Raw genomic sequence first — 21,863 nt, 5'->3', positions numbered from 1 at the left:
CTTATCTTTGGACGAAAATTGAGCCTAATAACACCTACTTTAACAATAGAAAAAGTATAACAATAAAAATATTAAACAATATGAATAATGAATATATCATATATTTAATTCATTAGGTATGCGAATGATTATTCTAATATTAAGATTTAAGTGAGTAATTTAAGAATGTAGTGTGTTTTACTTGAATTTGATCAATTTTAAGATTCGTTAATCATGTTGTTCAAAAAAATCATTAGTTACCAACATAACTCTTAACAATAATATAAAAAAAAAGAGTATCGCTTGTGCTTAATTCTCTGTTCATAGATGAAAATTCCTGAGTCCGTAAGAAAAGGAAGATGAAAGATTCCTTGGTCTCCATAAAGGGATTCTCCGAAAAGATTAATAGTAAAAATAGTCCATGAAAATAATATGATAGTCAATGTAATTTCAAAAGATCAAATGTCTGAAATTAATTCTTAACAAATATAATAATAAGTTAAATTAGCATCCCAATTGTATTTTTCAGAATCTAATTTGAGATATTCAATTTTGACTTTTGAGAAATAAATTAATACACACTTGATCTTTAATAAGTATTTTGACTATTAACCCTTAGTTAGAAATATAATACTCAGTCTTACAATGACAAACTGGATAAATTGAGTTTGCATCTAAGAATAATGGACTTTATAGTATAGTCTCTACACTCTATAGTCTATACATTATTATATTATTACAATTTTGCTATGCATACAGTAGACACCATTTCAACACCAATATTTTTAACCGGGAATGATTGGTGTACCCAATAAATATGTTATTAATAATCTTCTTACATGCCATCCCGTAATTTTATATTTGTAGATGAAATCACATCTTAGCCGTTTGTATGTTCATCCAAGTTTAGAATTTTGTATTGTATTTAACAGTCTTTGGCTGTAATAATAACTAATAATAAAAAGAGTTTATATTCAACTATAAAGAAGTTGGCGGGGTTTGACCAGATCCAACATCGTAGAGTTCATGAAGTAATTTAGCAGCCCAACTTGTAAGTTTATTAAGAATTAGAGTAAACAATAAATTTTAAATAGTACATTTTGTTCTCCAAATTTTTTTATTATTTTAGAGTTTTAAATACGGATTGATCTCTTCCTAAAAAAGATTAATTTATCTTATAATAAAATTTGTTAGAGATTTATTTATCTAATATACATATTAAAAATTTTATTAGGAATCAAAGTGTCTAAACCTGAAATTCGCTAAGGACTAATTTGGATATATACTCAAAATTTACGTAAGAAAGCTAAATTCAAATCCTTGTCACTTTTACCAATTCCAGGTTGTTACTGTTTTAAATTATTATCACTATTATTATTTATCTTTGCATGTGTCATGTGCATGCTTTGCACAAGCTTGATTCCACTAACAATGGAACACAATTTCATGTTTTCATTGTTGTTGTTGTTGCTGATTACTTTACCTTTGAGTGCAGAATCAAAGTGTAGCAAGAGCTGTGACTTAGCTTTAGCTTCTTACTATCTTTGGAACAATGATTCCAGCCTGCTATATATTTCACACATCATGCAATCCAATCTTCTTAACAAAGTTGAAGATATTGTTAGATACAACAAACACACCTCATATCCATCACATACCAGAGTTAATGTTCCAATCCCTTGTGATTGCATCAATGGTGAGCTATCACAATTCACACAATCTTATTTTAAGTTAAAACTTTGATTCTAACACACAATTCTAACATTTGCATTATAGATGGAGAGTTTCTGGGCCACACATTCCAGTACTCAGTTACTCGAGGCGACGACTACTTAACCATTGCCAATGGGACTTTTTCCAACTTGGTCACAGCAGAGTGGCTGCAGAACATTAACAGCTATTCACAAGCTGCTATTCCGGCCGGTGGAAAGGTTAATGTGACAGTTAACTGTTCTTGTGGAGACAGTAATATTAGCAAAGATTATGGATTGTTCATCACATACCCTCTTAGGCCTGAGGATTCTTTGCAGTCAATTGCAAACCAGACAAAGCTTGATCCTGAGTTGTTGATGAAATACAACCCCGGTGTAAATTTCAGCAAAGGGAGTGGTCTAGTTTATATTCCTGGCAGAGGTTCGCTTTCTGATTTCGATGCCATGTTTAGGTCTACTTATATAAATTGATGAGGATTATGTACATGTTAAGATTTTTGACATTGGTTTTTTGCATCTGGTGCTTTTATAGATAGAACTAAAAGTAGAGTAGTCCCTCATATCCATGCTAATTCCTAAGCAGTTTGTCTTTTTGCAGTTGAACTTAAATGCATTCAAGGGTATAATAATTAATAAAATTAGCATCATGCTTATGAATGTATATTTCAAATTAGTTTATCAGGAACTATAAACCTTGAGAGAAATTCCTCATATTTTCTTTTGCTTTCACTTTCCAGATGAAAACGGCAACTATGCGCCTCTTCGCCCAAGGTATTGTTCATTAAAGTTCAAACCTTATTGTGTTCATGCAATTCTCTGATAACCTGCTAATCTTTATGAATGTATTGTCATTTTCATTTTCAGCTCTGGAGGTTTGTCCATTCTCAATCAGAAGAAAGTAGTCTTATTGATAATTGTTTACACTCGAATTTGATATCAATACCCGATCCAAGGTTAGGATATCCTAAAAGACAAATGTAATAGTATTACTTTCTGCCCATATTTTGTTCTTGTAGAACAGGTCTACCAGGTAAGGTTGTTGCTGGAATATCTGTTGGAGTTGTAGCAGTAGTTCTGTTATTAGCATTTTGTGTTTGTATTAAATGTTGCGGAAGGAAGAAGAAAAAACTGAGAACAGAATATTTCGGTCAGAACACTACTCGAGCTAGGGAAGGTATGGATTTTGCACATATTTCATACTTGTTCAAAGTTTGAAACTCCCTCAAATAGCCCTTTAATTTGAACATGGGGAAGTAGTTAAAACTTTTTAAGGATTTGATTGGTTTGACAACTTCCAAAAATATGATGCTACCATATAAAATGAGAGTCAAATACTTAATTTGTACATCTGAAAAAACAAATGTTAAAAGAATGGTTTGACAACTGTTTTTCTTCGAGATAGTTTGGCTTCAGTATAATTTATGTTGCGTATCATGCAAGAATGGTGAACATGAACAGTCTAGTAACTCTTACATATCATCCCTGTTTCAGATAAAGCGTCTGATAGCTTTGTAAGCACAAGTGTGGGAAAATCAGCAGAGTTTTCATATGAAGAACTGGCCCATGCCACAAATAACTTCAGTTTGGCTAACAAAATTGGTCAAGGTGGTTTTGGAGAAATCTATTATGCAGAGCTGAATGACAAGGTTTGTAATCTCTATGTTGTTAGATTCGATTACTTGATTTGTCAGAAAAGTTACATATTTTTTGTAGTTGTATATGCTATAAACCTGTAAGGATTAGGATAGATTTGTAGTTGTTTTTCTTTCCATCTTTTCTACTTTCACTGAAATTCTCTCCAATAACACAGAAAGCTGCAATAAAGAAGATGGACATGAAAGCATCAAAAGAATTTCTTGCAGAACTGAAAGTGTTGACACATGTTCAGCACTTAAACCTGGTAATCTTTCAAATTCTAATGCATGTTTCTTTTTTCTCATTTCATGTTCATATAAAGTAAATATGCATTCGACTTCTCGAGGGACAAGTTTGAAGTTAATCAGTTATGCCAGTATTTGTTGTTTTAGCCAAACAGAATTTCGGACACAGTTTCCCTATTATGTAGACTGCTTTCATTTTTCTTTTCTTTTTTCTCAATATTACCTTGTTATCCATGTAGGTCCATTTGATTGGATATTGTGTTAAGGACTTCCTTTTCCTTGTGTATGAATATATTGACAATGGAAACCTAAGTGAACATCTACGAAATTCAGGTGATATTAGTACATTGAAAAAAGACAAATATCCATGTTCAATGCTGATGCATTGATGTGAATATGTGATTGTATTTTGTAAGGACTTAGTTAATGAGAATTTTTCCAGATAGAGAACCTTTGCCATGGTCTACTCGGATTCAAATAGCTCTGGATTCAGCCAGGGGACTTGAATATATTCATGAACATACAAAGCCTGTATATATCCATCGCGATATAAAGTCTTCCAATATATTATTAGACAAATCCTTCCATGGAAAGGTATGAAACATTTTGATGACTTATGTGATCTTGTTACTCTTTCCTTTGTGCTATAATTCTGTGAGATACTGTGCATTAGTTAATCTGTAGGTTGCGGATTTCGGACTAGCAAAGCTGATTGATACTGGAAGTTCATCAGCTCCCACTGCTAATATGGCAGGCACATTTGGTTACATGCCACCAGAGTATGATGAATCATGTTTGTTTTTAAATTGATGCATTCACATTGCAAAACAGAACATGGACTTAATTTAAGGGATCAAATTCAAATATACCATTGAAACATTATATTCTCTTATTTGCAGGTATGTATATGGCAGAGTTTCTCCTAAATTAGATGTCTTTGCTTTTGGGGTTGTCCTTTATGAGCTTATTTCTGCTAAAGAAGCTGTGATCAATGGTGGTGCTGAAATCAAGGGCCTTGTAGCTTTGGTGAATTTTGATACCCTACTATGCATTACTTCTTTTGTGTGTGTGCTAACATTAGAGGGCCTAGTGGCTTTACATAAGTAATTCAGATTATATTTATGTTCCTTCTTTTCTAATTTTTCTGGTGATTTTTGTGGCAGTTTCATGAAGTTTTTGATCAACCAGACCCTAAAGAAGGTCTTAAAGAACTGGTGGATCCTAGGCTTGGAGAAAATTACTCAATTGATTCAGTTTTCAAGGTATTATCTACAAGTTGGTGTCCATTTTTTCCCCCCTAAAATATCCTTCTGATATATTTGTAAAAAGCATTTTGCTATTCCTAAGACTTCAACCCAAGACATGTTACTAAGAGTAAAATACTTATCATCTTAATTAGCTAATTCAATATTTATTATTTTTACACAGATTGAATTTAAAAAAATGGTGGATTATAGGCATTCTAATATCCACTAGTACACTAGTCATGTATAAAGCAATATAAGCATTTTTATGCTTGTGATTTCAACAGCTTTGGTTGATTTTTTTTTTTTTTTTTTTGGTTGCAGATGGCTCAACTAGCCAATGCATGTACAGAGAGGGATCCGAAGCTGCGTCCGAAGATGAGATCGGTGGTGGTTGCTCTTATGACACTTGGTTCAGGCACTGAGAATTGGGACATTGCTTCCTTCTATGAAAATCCAGCTCTTGTGAATCTAATGTCTGGTAGATAGAAGTTATGACATTGATGAACATGCAATGTTCACAAGATATAGCTGCCATGGTTCTTTGTGGTTTATTAACAAACACTTTGTGCACATTGGAACATTCAATTCTTTATGGAGAAAACGACTAAATTAAACATCAACAGTTTTTTAAAAATACAATATGGAATAGGACAATATGGATATACATCCATGATAAGTTAAAAAATGAAAGTTATAAAATTTCTCTCTGGGGATATAAAATTTGATTAAACGGTATAATGATGGAGTTTACGCGGTCTCTACACGTTTCAATTAATTAATACTACCATGCATATAAGCAGTTAAGCACAAGGCAACAAAAATTTTTTTGTGAAAGTATAAAATTTTTGAGTAATTAATTAATTAATTGAAGCCAATTACATGGATCAACGTCAATCATATGTAAGATTGAAAGTGTATCAAGTCAACTTCTAAAAGTTTAGAGATTATTAATAGGTAACAAGATTAGAAAGTTAAACAAACAAGCACACTAGGTACTAAAATCATGCTAATATGTTTGGTTTGAAAATGGAACCCAGATTCAGATTATTATTATTATCACTCTTCTTGTTGTTGTTGGTGGCTTGTATACCATTCAATGCAGAATCAATGTGTAGAAATAGTTGTGGCTTAGCGTTAGCTTCCTACTATATTTGGCCAGGTTCTAACCTCACATATATTGCAACACTTCTTAAATCACGGTTTGTTACAGGGCCACAAGATATTGCTAACTACAACAAAAATGTAACAACAAACACCACCATAGAAATCACAGCTTACACAAGGGTGAATGTTCCATTCCCTTGTGAATGTATCAATGGTGAGTTTCTTGGCTACACATTCCAATATCGGGTTTCCATTGATGACACCTATGAATCCATTGCTGAGTGGAGATTTTCCAACTTGTCCACTGCTGAGTGGTTGAGATCCTTCAACAGCTATCCACTGGATATAATGCCTGTTAACGGAATATATAATGTCACAGTTAACTGTTCTTGTGGGGACAGAAAAGTCAGCAAGGATTATGGTTTGTTCATCACATACCCTCTTAGGCCTGAGGATTCTTTGGAGTCAATTGCAAACCAGACAAAACTTGATCCTTTGTTGCTGCTGATATTCAATCCTGGTGTCGATTTCAGCCAAGGGAGTGGCTTGGTCTATATTCCTGGGAAAGGTATCAGTTCTTATTCATGATGTTTTTGTGCATGTTATATGATTGGTTTGATTATGGCTTAAAGGGTACTAGGTACTAAGGTGCATAATTAGTGTTGATTTTTCCCTAATTAGTCTTCAAATTAATATCTCATATATAATGATTTTTTACCTTTCATTTTTTCCAGATGTTAATGGTAACTATGTGCCTTTCCACCTAAGGTATTTCATTTTACTTTAATTTAATCCAACTCTGTCTGTGCTATTTGAATTTTGAATATGAAGATGAATAACAGTTTTTCAATCTCTAATTACCTTCTAAATCTAATCTTGATGAGTGTGTTTTTGTTTCATTTTTCAGAACTAGAGGTATGACCTTTTCTGTGAGCAGAAAGTAGTACTATTTTGAGAATTCATTACACTTGAGCTTGATAACAATACAAGAGATATATTGTTCTTCAATCTTGACAGCAGGTCTGCGAGGCGCGCTCATTGCCGGAATATCTGGCAGGAATTGTAGGATCAGTTATGTTATTAGCATGTTGCGTTTATGTTAGATATTGCAGGAGGAAGAAAAAATTGCCAGTAGAACATACAATTCGGAAAACCACTCGAGTTATGGAAGGTATCTGGAAGAAGAAAAGAGTTTGATTCTGTCATTATTTAACTCTTTTGCTTAAGTATTTGTTCCATTCAATTTCATGCTGCATCAGTATTGTTTGTTAGTCTTACTGAAAATATGATTGAAGCCTATTAACATCATAGATTACAGTGTAGAGAAAACAGCAGAGTTCTCATATAAAGAACTAGCCAATGCCACAGATAACTTCAGTTTGGCAAACAAAATTGGACAAGGTGGTTTTGCCACAGTATATTATGCAGAGCTGAATGGCGAGGTTCGTGATCTGTGTTTATAGAGTTTACTTCAATAATTCTGTTTGGATAACTTTGCAATTGTTTTCCACTGATAACAGAAAGCTGCAATAAAAAAGATGGACAAGAAAGCATCAAAAGAGTTTCTTGCAGAACTGAAAGTGTTGACTCATGTTTATCACTTAAACCTGGTAATCCTTCTCACTTGATTCCTTTTCTTCCTAAGTTTGAATAAAATAAACAACATATTTGAGGCACAGTTGCCATACTTCATAGTTTGTTTCAACCTTTGCTCATGTTATCTTCTTATTTTCTTATGTAGGTACGGTTGATTGGATATTGTGTCAAGGGTTCTCTTTTCCTTGTGTATGAATACATTGACAATGGAAACTTGAGCCAACATCTACAAGATTCAGGTGATATAAGTACATGTTCAGATAGAAATTTATGAGAACTTAATTAATTAATGATAGAATCAAATTGTCTTCAGATAGAAAACCTTTGTCATGGTCTAACCGGATTCAAATAGCCCTGGATTCAGCCAGAGGACTTGAATATATTCATGAACATACAAGGCCTCTATATATACATCGCGACATAAAATCAGCGAATATTTTAATAGACGAATGCTTCCATGGAAAGGTCAGAGTTAATAAACTTTTTTACTAGCCTTATGCTAGCTTAATTGTTACTCTTTTCTTCTCCGGAGAATGCTGCAAGATCTATCCTGTATTACTTTGTTTTCAGGTGGCAGATTTCGGACTAGCAAAGTTGATTGATGCAGGAAGTTCATCAGTTCCCACTGATAAAATGGCAGGCACATTTGGTTACATGCCACCAGAGTAGGATGAATCATATTTTGATCTCTCTAAATTCACACTGAACTTGTTTTGAGGGATTAAATCCAGTAATAACATTCTCTTTTTCGCAGGTACGTATATGGCAAAGTTTCTCCTAAAGTAGATGTATATGCTTTTGGAGTTGTTCTTTATGAGCTTATTTCTGCTAAAAAAGCTGTGATGAAGGATGGTGATGAAATTAAAGGCCTTGTGGCATTGGTGATTTCTTTTCTCACCCTTTTGTTCATTATTTACCAATGGTAGCCTAGTGATTTTGCATAACCAATTCAAACTAGGAAATAGTTTCCTTGTTTTCTAATTTCTTTGATTACTTGTGTTGCAGTTTGATGAAGTTTTTGAGCAGCCAGATCCAAAAGAAGGTCTTAAAAATCTGGTGGATCCTAGGCTTGGAGATAATTACTCAGTTGATTCAGTTTTTAAGGTACTAGTAATGATTATAGAATTTAAGCTTTTTTGGTGTTTCTGATTTCAACAGCTATGACTGTTGTTGTGGTTCCAGATGGCACAACTTGCCAAGGCATGTACCGAGACAGATCCGCAGCAGCGTCCGAAGATGAGATCTGTTGTGCTTGCTCTTGGGACACTAAGTTCAGGTTCAGCTATTGAGAATTGGGATTTCCTTCTATGAAAATCCAGCTCTTGTGATTTGTGAATTTGTGATTCTTTCTGTTGCAAAAGAGATTCTAATTTGGGAAGATTCACTCAAATTGTTGCATCTGTCACAGATCTATCAATTATTGTGTCATTTATTTATCCATGTTCTGTTGAACAATCAATGTAATGGTTAATCAGGAAAATAATTTTGATGGTCTCCAAAGTAAAAAGATAGGGTAGAAGGTCAAATTCGCCTATCATTCGTTTTTCAAAATAGTTTTTAAAACTTTTTTTAATCAAATTCTTTTTTCAAAAATTTTAAATTAATGGTGTTAGTGTTTTGTCGTTTTCTTTGTTGATGGCCCCAAAATTTATTAATATAGCATCTATCTATCTATCTATTTTTAATATATAAAAGTAGATGCATATATTTACCTACATTACTTTTAAGGCATGTTTCTTCTCCTATTAATGCCGTGTTAACGTCGTTTACTTGACAAAATTTTAGAATCAACCACTCAATTTTTGTCAAATCACCTATTATTTTCAAATCAGTAAAAAAAATAAAATATACAAAAAATCCCTATATTTATTATATCTTACCGTTATAAACAATACAATAAGTTTATAATTCCCAATAATTAATTTCTATAAATAACTCATTAAATGTAATAAATATCCATATTACAAATGTCATAATAATATTATTAATCATAATAAATTTTACGTTATAAATATTCAAATTCCATACTATTTGTCCTACTTATATAAGTCTCTTATTCCTTCAAATAACATCAAATTTAGCACAAAAAAATTATTTTGGAATTACAAAAAATTTCAATGGAACATCGTTCTTTGGACAATATTATCAAACAAATAGACAATTGGTTTATCAAAGTTTGCATGGTTCGTATATGAAAAACATTAACAACCACAAATGAAGAGGAACCTCTTTGCTTAGAAATGATTATATTAGATAAAAAGGAGACAACTACATTTGTGGCACATAAGGTAACTCTATATACTTTTCATAATCCCATCTATCAAATTATTAGTTACTAACCCAATACTTATTTGTTATTTCATATCAAAGTGCTACAACACTTTTTGTACTATTTGATGGCGAAGAAAAAAAATTGTTAGGCACAGCCGCTTCAAATCTAATGACACTTCAGAAAAGTAATGACATTGAAGCACCACCCCAATTGAAAAATTTGTGCAACCTTATACTTATATTTGAAGTCAAAGTAAATGATTTTAATCTCAAAAAATATTGTTAACAATACACTGTTATCAAAATATTTGTTCCAACAAAAAATACTGATTAACAAATAAAACAGATAATAATAAAAAAAATTCATTTATTCGAGACATCATTTTTATTTCTAATTTAAATTATTCATTAATTATAGGAACCAACTTCGCCAACACTAATATCATCAGACGAAGATCAAATACCCATAAAGAGATTAAGGAGAAAGAAAATCATACAAATTCAAGACACATCTTCCGAAGAAGAACATACATGCAAAGATAGAACAAACAACATAGAAAGTGCATATAACTCAATAATTTATAAAGAACATGTCTTTCCAAAAGCCTAGGACTAATAAAAAAAGAAAGCAACAACTCTAACAACAACCAATAAAAAAAGAGGATGAGCGCCACATAAAAAGACTAAGTCCATCAACTAAAACAAATGCAAAAATCAAACCACCAAATAAAAATATCATTTTGTACAACTCCAACATCCAAATCTTTTGTACTACAAATTATTTTAAATAAAACACCTTTTAAATTTAACTTTAGTTTATACATATTTAATTTAATTATATCAAATATAACAATTTTTAATATTTATTATATACTATCATTAATTTACCATCCTGTCCCGCGCTGATGCAGGTCTCATTCTAGTGTTAAGTGATACTATAATGCACATAGATACTATCTTTTAGCATGACAGGTTTATGAGATTATATCAAATTAAAATCTAATTAAGTGGATAACTTGAGGTATTAGAGTCTCTCAATTTGAGGTTGATTTGAGCTAATTTTATAAACTTATAATACTAACCGCCAATTAGGACTATTAGATGTTTGTTGTATTAACAAATTTTGACGTTGTTAGCAATAGAAGTAGCGGAATAATAAAATAACTAACATTAAATCTTTAAAAGACGAATTTGATTTAAAAAAAATTTGTAGACTAATTTAAAAAATAAATAATCTTTTAGAGATGAATTTGACTATTTATAAAAAAAAATATAATTACTAATTGATAAATATTTTGTTGCTCCAAAGTAAGAAACTAATAAATAAATAAATAAAAAGAAAAGAAAAGAATATATCTATACCAATATATAACGGGGATATGGAAGTTTGGTATCCAAATCTTTCTTCCTATTTTGCCCCTGTTTCTTTTTTAAACCAAAATGAGTTGACTCATGACAAAACTTAAAAACTGAACTATTTCTAATGGATGAAACTGACACCACGTACTCAAAAGACATAATATTTTGAAATTAAATTTATTAAATGTATTTTTATCTATAATTATTCATGATAATTTTTAAAAATTATTAAAAAATAAATAATTCATATAAATAACATTATACTACAATCATAATAATAATATAAATAAATAAATTACGTCAACAAAATATTAATTATTTATGATTTTTTATTTATATTTTTTTAATAAGTATTTTTTATACATAATAGTTCATAATACAATAATATATAAGTGATCAATATATCATTATAGTACAATAACTGATAGTATATAAAATATATTTATTTTATTAATAGTTATTTCAATGGGATAATAGTATTTAAAGTATCGAAATAATTAAATCTAACACATGGTTTACATATTTTTTTATGTTCAATATTTATTTTTTAAACAAAATTTACAGATAAAAGTGTACTCATTAATTAAATTTATACCAATATATACAAGACTGTACCAACATATAATGGGAATAAAAAAATTTGGTACCCAATTTTTTTCTTACTATTTTACCCCTGTTTATTTTTTTATTTAGACACTGAATTCAATATATAAAAAATTGTTACTACGTCCTCTATATTTCTTATTTTTTATCAAGGAAAGAATTTACTCCACGATAGAATGACAAACTGATTCCCATCAACCCACGATATATTTTAAAACTGTAAAAAACTGCTACTACTACGTACTCGCTTTAAAAACTAACTCACTTTCAACTTTTCAATCGTGCTCTCACAAACGTTTTTTCTCTGCATATTATTCCTATCTTTCTGACAAATAAAAATAGAAACTTCACGAAATCCACAGCATCAACGTCGACCCAGTTGGACAGATTATGCTAGGCGAAGAAGACAGAACATGACCGAAGAACAGAGACAACAATACCTGGCTAGAAGACGTGCAAGTTATCGGGAGATGATTTGACAAGGAAAACAAGTTGCCATATCAACTGATACAACTTCAATGCCAAACATCGGTGGAGGTGCCGATTAACTACAAACATAGGGGTAGCCAGATTGACTACAATTAGACAAATGGCCAGAACTACTACTTATCATCAATCTGTTACAGGTAACACGATAACATAATTTAAATTTCTTTATTATAAATTGAATTAGTTCTTAATAATTATATTTTACTTTTTAAAAATGCAGGAATGGAAGCGCATGGCAATAGAACTGCCACAGGTACAGAAATAAAAATAACATAATTGGTTGCTATTTTATCATTAATATTTTGTAACAAAATTAATTAAATTAATATTACTATACATGGTTTACCATCCAAGCAATATCTTTCTTAATCAAATAACATATTAATCATATATGAAGGTAAAAGTTAACATTCCAAATTTTTTAGACATCATTCATCTATAAAAAAAAATTTCAAAAATTAATGGTCAGTAACTAATAATAATATTTCTTTAATATATTTCATCCCCGTCGTCCAATATAATATATAACGTAATATATAATTTTTATATATTTGTATTAAAAAAATAAAAAAAATGATGTCATGTAAGACTAACGACAAAAAGTACTTTTATATTAAAGTTTTTGATAATGATTTTATAATAAAAAATAAAATTTATATCTATACCAATATATAATAGGGATACGGAATTTTGGTATCCAATTCTTTCTTCCTATTTTACTCCTGTTCTCTCTTTATTAGAAACTGGCTTTATCCCACGACACGACAGAACGTAAAAACTAATTTCAATAAAAAAAACTGTTACTACGTACTCAACTTTTTTTTATTTTATTTACTTTCAATAAAAAAACTATTAATACGTACTCAATTTAAATACCGATTCATTTTCAATAATAAAATAACAGACGTCATACTAACATAATTAATTGGTATTCTATAACAAAATTAATTAAATTAATATACACTCTTATGCTTATTATTTAACTTAAAAAAATTACATATTACAAAGCACTCCTTAATTAAAAAATACAAAAAATTACTGGAATTTAGTGTCCAATATTTTTTAGACTTCATATATCCTTACATAATCTATTTCATAAAATAAATTTAATGGACAAAATAATAATTTTTTTAATATTTCATCTTTATCATATAATATATAAATGATTAAAAAATTAAAATAAACAATGTAGTCATAAAACTAATAATAACAAATAGAATAAAGAGAAAAAAAATTAACATATTGCTTATTTTTTATCATGTATATTTTTAAATTTGAATGATTAAATATATTTTACAAAGTAATAACTCTAAAATGAAAATAAATTTAATGTTCTAAATTATAAAAGGAAGTATCAAGTACTCTTTAACTAAAACTTTTATTATAAAAATTTATTAAAAAAATATATTTATGTTTCAAATTAATGTAGATGCTTGAGATAAAATATTAAAAATAAAAAAAATATGCATTTGTATTCTTATATTAAAAAAAATGAAGTCATTTTATCTATACCAATATATAACGGGGATATGGAAGTTTGGTATCCAAATCTTTCTTCCTATTTTGCCCCTGTTTCTTTTTTAAACCAAAATGAGTTGACTCATGACAAAACTTAAAAACTGAACTATTTCTAATGGATGAAACTGACACCACGTACTCAAAAGACATAATATTTTGAAATTAAATTTATTAAATGTATTTTTATCTATAATTATTCATGATAATTTTTAAAAATTATTAAAAAATAAATAATTCATATAAATAACATTATACTACAATCATAATAATAATATAAATAAATAAATTACGTCAACAAAATATTAATTATTTATGATTTTTTATTTATATTTTTTTAATAAGTATTTTTTATACATAATAGTCCATAATACAATAGTATATAAGTGATCAATATATCATTATAGTACAATAACTGATAGTATATAAAATATATTTATTTTACATATTTATATGATTATTGAATAACTATTTTAAATATCAATTATAAAAAAATGCTATTATATCAGCCAATGATAATAATCATGAGACACGTAACATTATTTATTATTAAAAAATATATTAATTTAATAATATTAAATATATAATAAATTTCTAATGTGAAATGTTAACATATAAACACATTAAATCTTAATATAAAAGATTAACAATCTTTTAAGATAATCTACGACATATTAAGTTTGTATTTTTTTTGTATCAGTGTAGGTCAAGATAATCTTAATATACTAATTCAATGTCTCAATCAATCTCTTATAATGAACCATTTACAAACAATGCTAAAAGTCATGCAAATATGAATAGTTAGTACTCATTTACTTTACTTATATTTTTAATATTTTATCTTCATTGCATAATATTCATTTAAAATATTTTTTGTATTGAATAAATTAAGAGGTTTGATATTGTACACTACTATATAAAATGCCTAATGTCAAACAAAATTATGAATTCTATAATAAAAAAATTAAAACAAATAATTAACAAATACTATAAATTTTAAATAGGCAATATATTCATAAGACTAATAATAACAGTAACTTTGTAATAAAATTTTGGTAACAACATATATCTTTTAAAATTAAATAGTAAAATTAGAAAAGATCTATCTTAAACACAAAACAAGAACTATTAAAAAATAGTACAAAAATATGTCTTATTTTATCTCATGTATTTATTAATGTATTGTACAAATTATATGGATCCTTTTTATTATAGAATTTTTATCCAACTAAAAATTTAATAGATAGCAAAATTTGGTCATGGCAAAATATGTTCTAATTTTTTAAAAAATATCAAAATACTATATTAAATATTACAAGTCAATAGGTAACTAAATTAAAAATTCTCAAATTAAAAACATAGATAACATTCTATGTATTTTTATGAGTTACCGGACAAATTTTTATTAAATAACTAATTTAAGTACAAACTAAAAAAAATGCTACTACAAATATTATTTAATGGCAATAACTGTAATACACATAACATCATTTAGTGATGAAAAATAAATCTTAATTAAATTACAGTAACTAAATAGTAAGACCTTGATTATAAAAAAACTTATCAAATTGAAATTTAATAATGTATGGAATATAACATAAACACCAAAAAAAAAACAAAATAAAGTACGATGAATAAACTATTTTTTAAAAATATTTTCGCAATTTTAGCAGACAAAATCCTCATCATATCGTTATTTTGTTATAATAAATTTAAAAAATTAAGTTAAAAATATTATAAATTAATAGACGACATTCAAAACTTTTAAAGAAATACAATAGAAGCATTATCATTCTGAAAATACTTTTTGTATATTTTAGAATAGTTGAGAATAAAAATTTATTCTATCGAATATTTCACCTCATATATTACCTAGAATTTTAAACTATGACCATTTTATATTACCTCTCTGTTGTGTGGTTTTATAATTTAACATTTTAAAGTGTCTTATAGTAATTTTAGTTTCAACAAAATATAATATAAATAAGATCACGTCAATATTAAAATAAAAAAATCTAATAAATTTAAAAAATAAATAATATATTAATAAAAAAATAAAATTAATTTCTTAAAAATAATAGAAAAGCGGCTGAACAGGCCTGTTGAGCCGCTAGTATATAAAAATACTACTTATAAGATAGTTACAAAAAGTTGTCAAACATAATAATTCTATTATCAAAATAGTATTTATATATTGTGTTAAATTAATGTAACATAATGATTTTTAATATACTTTAATTTAATTTTTTTAGTTTTTATTTTAATTTACATTTTCATATTTTAAAAATTGGGTAATAATATATATTTTTATAATTTTAAAATAAAACCAGGAAAAATCTGACCTAAATACAAACATAATAATAGAAGAAGAATACAAAAATATTGATATTTCATCTCATGTATTTAAATGCATGGCATAAATAAAAATTAATCTTTCTTACTATAAAATTATTGTCCATTTAAAAATTTAACAAATGCCAAAATTTGATCACGGTAAAATGGGTCATAATTTTATAAAAAATCTAAATACTATATTAAATATTACAAACAGTGATTGAATAAATAATTTTCAAATTCTAAAATTAAAAATATAGATAATGCTTTACATATTTATATGAGTTACTGAATCATTTTTTATTGAATAACTATTTTAAATATCAATTATAAAAAAATGCTATTATATCAGCCAATGATAATAATCATGAGACACGTAACATTATTTATTATTAAAAAATATATTAATTTAATAATATTAAATATATAATAAATTTCTAATGTGAAATGTTAACATATAAACACATTAAATCTTAATATAAAAGATTAACAATCTTTTAAGATAATCTACGACATATTAAGTTTGTATTTTTTTTTGTATCAGTGTAGGTCAAGATAATCTTAATATACTAATTCAATGTCTCAATCAATCTCTTATAATGAACCATTTACAAACAATGCTAAAAGTCATGCAAATATGAATAGTTAGTACTCACTTACTTTACTTATATTTTTAATATTTTATCTTCATTGCATAATATTCATTTAAAATATTTTTTGTATTGAATAAATTAAGAGGTTTGATATTGTACACTACTATATAAAATGCCTAATGTCAAACAAAATTATGAATTCTATAATAAAAAAATTAAAACAAATAATTAACAAATACTATAAATTTTAAATAGGCAATATATTCATAAGACTAATAATAACAGTAACTTTGTAATAAAATTTTGGTAACAACATATATCTTTTAAAATTAAATAGTAAAATTAGAAAAGATCTATCTTAAACACAAAACAAGAACTATTAAAAAATAGTACAAAAATATGTCTTATTTTATCTCATGTATTTATTAATGTATTGTACAAATTATATGGATCCTTTTTATTATAGAATTTTTATCCAACTAAAAATTTAATAGATAGCAAAATTTGGTCATGGCAAAATATGTTCTAATTTTTTAAAAAATATCAAAATACTATATTAAATATTACAAGTCAATAGGTAACTAAATTAAAAATTCTCAAATTAAAAACATAGATAACATTCTATGTATTTTTATGAGTTACCGGACAAATTTTTATTAAATAACTAATTTAAGTACAAACTAAAAAAAATGCTACTACAAATATTATTTAATGGCAATAACTGTAATACACATAACATCATTTAGTGATGAAAAATAAATCTTAATTAAATTACAGTAACTAAATAGTAAGACCTTGATTATAAAAAAACTTATCAAATTGAAATTTAATAATGTATGGAATATAACATAAACACCAAAAAAAAAAAACAAAATAAAGTACGATGAATAAACTATTTTTTAAAAATATTTTTGCAATTTTAGCAGACAAAATCCTCATCATATCGTTATTTTGTTATAATAAATTTAAAAAATTAAGTTAAAAATATTATAAATTAATAGACGACATTCAAAACTTTTAAAGAAATACAATAGAAGCATTATCATTCTGAAAATACTTTTTGTATATTTTAGAATAGTTGAGAATAAAAATTTATTCTATCGAATATTTCACCTCATATATTACCTAGAATTTTAAACTATGACCATTTTATATTACCTCTCTGTTGTGTGGTTTTATAATTTAACATTTTAAAGTGTCTTATAGTAATTTTAGTTTCAACAAAATATAATATAAATAAGATCACGTCAATATTAAAATAAAAAAATCTAATAAATTTAAAAAGTAAATAATATATTAATAAAAAATAAAATTAATTTCTTAAAAATAATAAAAAAGCGGCTGAACAGGCCTGTTGAGCCGCTAGTATATAAAAATACTACTTATAAGATAGTTACAAAAAGTTGTCAAACATAATAATTTTATTATCAAAATAGTATTTATATATTGTGTTAAATTAATGTAACATAATGATTTTTAATGTACTTTAATTTAATTTTTTTAGTTTTTATTTTAATTTACATTTTCATATTTTAAAATTTGGTAATAATATATATTTTTATAATTTTAAAATAAAACCAGAAAAAATCTGACCTAAATACAAACATAATAATAGAAGAAGAATACAAAAATATTGATATTTCATCTCATGTATTTAAATGCATGGCATAAATAAAAATTAATCTTTCTTACTATAAAATTATTGTCCATTTAAAAATTTAACAAATGCCAAAATTTGATCACGGTAAAATGGGTCATAATTTTATAAAAAATCTAAATACTATATTAAATATTACAAACAGTGATTGAATAAATAATTTTCAAATTCTAAAATTAAAAATATAGATAATGCTTTACATATTTATATGAGTTACTGAATCATTTTTTATTGAATAACTATTTTAAATATCAATTATAAAAAAATGCTATTATATCAGCTAATGATAATAATCATGAGACACGTAACATTATTTATTATTAAAAAATATATTAATTTAATAATATCAAATATATAATAAATTTCTAATGTGAAATGTTAACATATAAACACATTAAATCTTAATATAAAAGATTAACAATCTTTTAAGATAATCTACGACATATTAAGTTTGTATTTTTTTTGTATCAGTGTAGGTCAAGATAATCTTAATATACTAATTCAATGTCTCAATCAATCTCTTATAATGAACCATTTACAAACAATGCTAAAAGTCATGCAAATATGAATAGTTAGTACTCACTTACTTTACTTATATTTTTAATATTTTATCTTCATTGCATAATATTCATTTAAAATATTTTTTGTATTGAATAAATTAAGAGGTTTGATATTGTACACTACTGTATAAAATGCCTAATGTCAAACAAAATTATGAATTCTATAATAAAAAAATTAAAACAAATAATTAACAAATACTATAAATTTTAAATAGGCAATATATTCATAAGACTAATAATAACAGTAACTTTGTAATAAAATTTTGGTAACAACATATATCTTTTAAAATTAAATAGTAAAATTAGAAAAGATCTATCTTAAACACAAAACAAGAACTATTAAAAAATAGTACAAAAATATGTCTTATTTTATCTCATGTATTTATTAATGTATTGTACAAATTATATGGATCCTTTTTATTATAGAATTTTTATCCAACTAAAAATTTAATAGATAGCAAAATTTGGTCATGGCAAAATATGTTCTAATTTTTTAAAAAATATCAAAATACTATATTAAATATTACAAGTCAATAGGTAACTAAATTAAAAATTCTCAAATTAAAAACATAGATAACATTCTATGTATTTTTATGAGTTACCGGACAAATTTTTATTAAATAACTAATTTAAGTACAAACTAAAAAAAATGCTACTACAAATATTATTTAATGGCAATAACTGTAATACACATAACATCATTTAGTGATAAAAAATAAATCTTAATTAAATTACAGTAACTAAATAGTAAGACCTTGATTATAAAAAAACTTATCAAATTGAAATTTAATAATGTATGGAATATAACATAAACACAAAAAAAAAAAAAAAACAAAATAAAGTACGATGAATAAACTATTTTTTAAAAATATTTTCGCAATTTTAGCAGACAAAATCCTCATCATATCGTTATTTTGTTATAATAAATTTAAAAAATTAAGTTAAAAATATTATAAATTAATAGACGACATTCAAAACTTTTAAAGAAATACAATAGAAGCATTATCATTCTGAAAATACTTTTTGTATATTTTAGAATAGTTGAGAATAAAAATTTATTCTATCGAATATTTCACCTCATATATTACCTAGAATTTTAAACTATGACCATTTTATATTACCTCTCTGTTGTGTGGTTTTATAATTTAATATTTTAAAGTGTCTTATAGTAATTTTAGTTTCAACAAAATATAATATAAATAAGATCACGTCAATATTAAAATAAAAAAATCTAATAAATTTAAAAAGTAAATAATATATTAATAAAAAAATAAAATTAATTTCTTAAAAATAATAGAAAAGCGGCTGAACAGGCACGTTAGTGCCTGTTGAGCCGCTAGTAAGTAGTAATTGGGATAGGAGTTAGGACACTTATAAAGTGACGGTTTTCTTTTGCATGGCTTTGATGAACACCGTACAATTGATGTCAAAATTGTTAGAAATAAGATAAAGTTGGAACGAAAGTGAGCTAAATAATTTATGTGAAGAGTGACAGAATTAATATATCAATAAAATATGTTAAGAAAAAGAGAAAGTAACACTAATATTTTAATGTAAATTTTTTTTTTTGATGAACGAAAAAAACTACCACCAACACTCCAAAAAAATATTCTATATTTAAAGATAATTACAATATAATGTATAACAGTGAGACATTCTTATACTACACTCTGTAGTATCTACTATCTAATGAGTATTAAAAAATATAATTAAATTGTAATATGTATCATTCATATCACTCATAATTTTATCACGCACACTATACTATTATACTCATTATCTTTTAAGAAAACTAACATACAAAACAAATTACACACAAAACATTGAGGAAATGCTTCATTGCTTCTCTCTTGTTTTGTGTTTGATTGATGCATTGAAGCTTCAGAACTTATTCTTATTATTTATAGGTAGAGAAAAAATATCTTACACATAATTTTATGTTTTTGTCTTTCTGTTTTAGTATTCTCTATACATATAAACAAACGCAACTTTAAAAACGATAAACTTTATATTATGGCCTCTATACTCTAGGGGTAGCATGTTTGTTAATTATATTAAAAGAAAGTATAACGAATAAACTTTTAGTTAGTTAAAATTAGTCGATTTTTTTTATTTTTCAAATTCTCATTGATTGGAGGATTGGAAAATTTAAAGTTTATAATTTAAGATAAATAAAATAATTTTAAAAAAATTAATTAATATTGGCAAAAAAAGTTGGCCTTTTTTACTTCCTTTTATATTATTACAACTACGTTACTAAAGAATAAAGCTCTACATCCAAGTTATAATCCTAACTAAGTTCAACCAAGTATTTATGTGCGCACATTTTACCGTTGCTGCTATTGCTTTTTCATTCTTCTTCTTCTTTCAAATTTACGCATGCAGGTTCTTCTTTTTATTTTCCTTTTTCTTTATTTTTCTCTTTCGTTATCGTTGTCACCAACACCACCACCACCTCATCCTCCTCCTCCCTCTCCTTCTTTTTGCATTTGAATTTCTTTTTATCATTCTTTTTTTTCTCGATGTGTTTTTGTTAATAATAATTGAGTCTTTTTTTTACTACTTTTTTAAATCTGAACTAATTTTGTTTTATTTGTGAATTAACCGAAGTTCACTTGATGTTATTGTTAAGTATTGACCAAATTTTTTATTTCTTAAGAAATTTTGGTTTATTTCTTAATTTAATTGAGATTCATTTGTATGTTTTCGTTTCGCTTGAATTTAGTTGAACTTATTCATGTGTGCTTGTTTAGTTAGTTATAACTCTGATATTTGTTAGTTGTATGCATTCGATGTGTTTTTGTTGATAATTGAGCCTTTTTTATTGCTTGTTCAAATTTAAACTAACTTCGATTCATTTGTGAATTAATTAAGGTTTACTTGATGCTACTGTTAAGTATTGACCAAATTTTTTATTGCTTAAGAAATTTCGGTTCATGTCTTAGTTTAATTTAGGTTCATTTG

General features: G+C 26.3%; 3 protein-coding genes across 3 annotated transcripts; all 3 read left to right on the top strand.

The window, feature by feature from the left end:
- The first annotated feature begins 1,386 nt into the window (after positions 1 to 1,386).
- LOC112702233 (lysM domain receptor-like kinase 3) lies at positions 1,387 to 5,452 on the top strand. The gene is made up of 12 exons (XM_072199021.1): positions 1,387 to 1,675; positions 1,756 to 2,112; positions 2,429 to 2,462; positions 2,708 to 2,865; positions 3,183 to 3,337; positions 3,502 to 3,591; positions 3,811 to 3,904; positions 4,014 to 4,165; positions 4,256 to 4,350; positions 4,471 to 4,597; positions 4,735 to 4,833; positions 5,140 to 5,452. Exons 1-12 carry the CDS (start codon positions 1,411 to 1,413, stop codon positions 5,302 to 5,304), a joined length of 1,791 nt encoding a protein of 596 aa, XP_072055122.1. The 5' UTR covers positions 1,387 to 1,410; the 3' UTR covers positions 5,305 to 5,452.
- Positions 5,453 to 5,815: 363 nt separating this feature from the next.
- Positions 5,816 to 6,783, top strand: LOC140173014 (lysM domain receptor-like kinase 3). Its single transcript, XM_072199023.1, has 2 exons — positions 5,816 to 6,490; positions 6,657 to 6,783. The coding sequence occupies exons 1-2, from the start codon at positions 5,830 to 5,832 to the stop codon at positions 6,707 to 6,709; spliced, it is 714 nt and encodes a 237-aa protein (XP_072055124.1). The 5' UTR covers positions 5,816 to 5,829; the 3' UTR covers positions 6,710 to 6,783.
- Positions 6,784 to 6,912: 129 nt separating this feature from the next.
- On the top strand, positions 6,913 to 9,001 carry LOC112701042 (chitin elicitor receptor kinase 1-like). The gene is made up of 9 exons (XM_072199022.1): positions 6,913 to 7,093; positions 7,234 to 7,364; positions 7,443 to 7,532; positions 7,664 to 7,757; positions 7,832 to 7,983; positions 8,089 to 8,183; positions 8,273 to 8,399; positions 8,524 to 8,622; positions 8,701 to 9,001. Exons 1-9 carry the CDS (start codon positions 6,997 to 6,999, stop codon positions 8,827 to 8,829), a joined length of 1,014 nt encoding a protein of 337 aa, XP_072055123.1. The 5' UTR covers positions 6,913 to 6,996; the 3' UTR covers positions 8,830 to 9,001.
- Positions 9,002 to 21,863: the final 12,862 nt, after the last annotated feature.

Source organism: Arachis hypogaea, chromosome 7, assembly GCF_003086295.3.
Source record: "Arachis hypogaea cultivar Tifrunner chromosome 7, arahy.Tifrunner.gnm2.J5K5, whole genome shotgun sequence".
Taxonomy (NCBI): Eukaryota; Viridiplantae; Streptophyta; class Magnoliopsida; order Fabales; family Fabaceae; genus Arachis; species Arachis hypogaea.
Note: the sequence above shows the minus strand (reverse complement) of the source record. Positions and strands in the feature narration are given on the sequence as shown.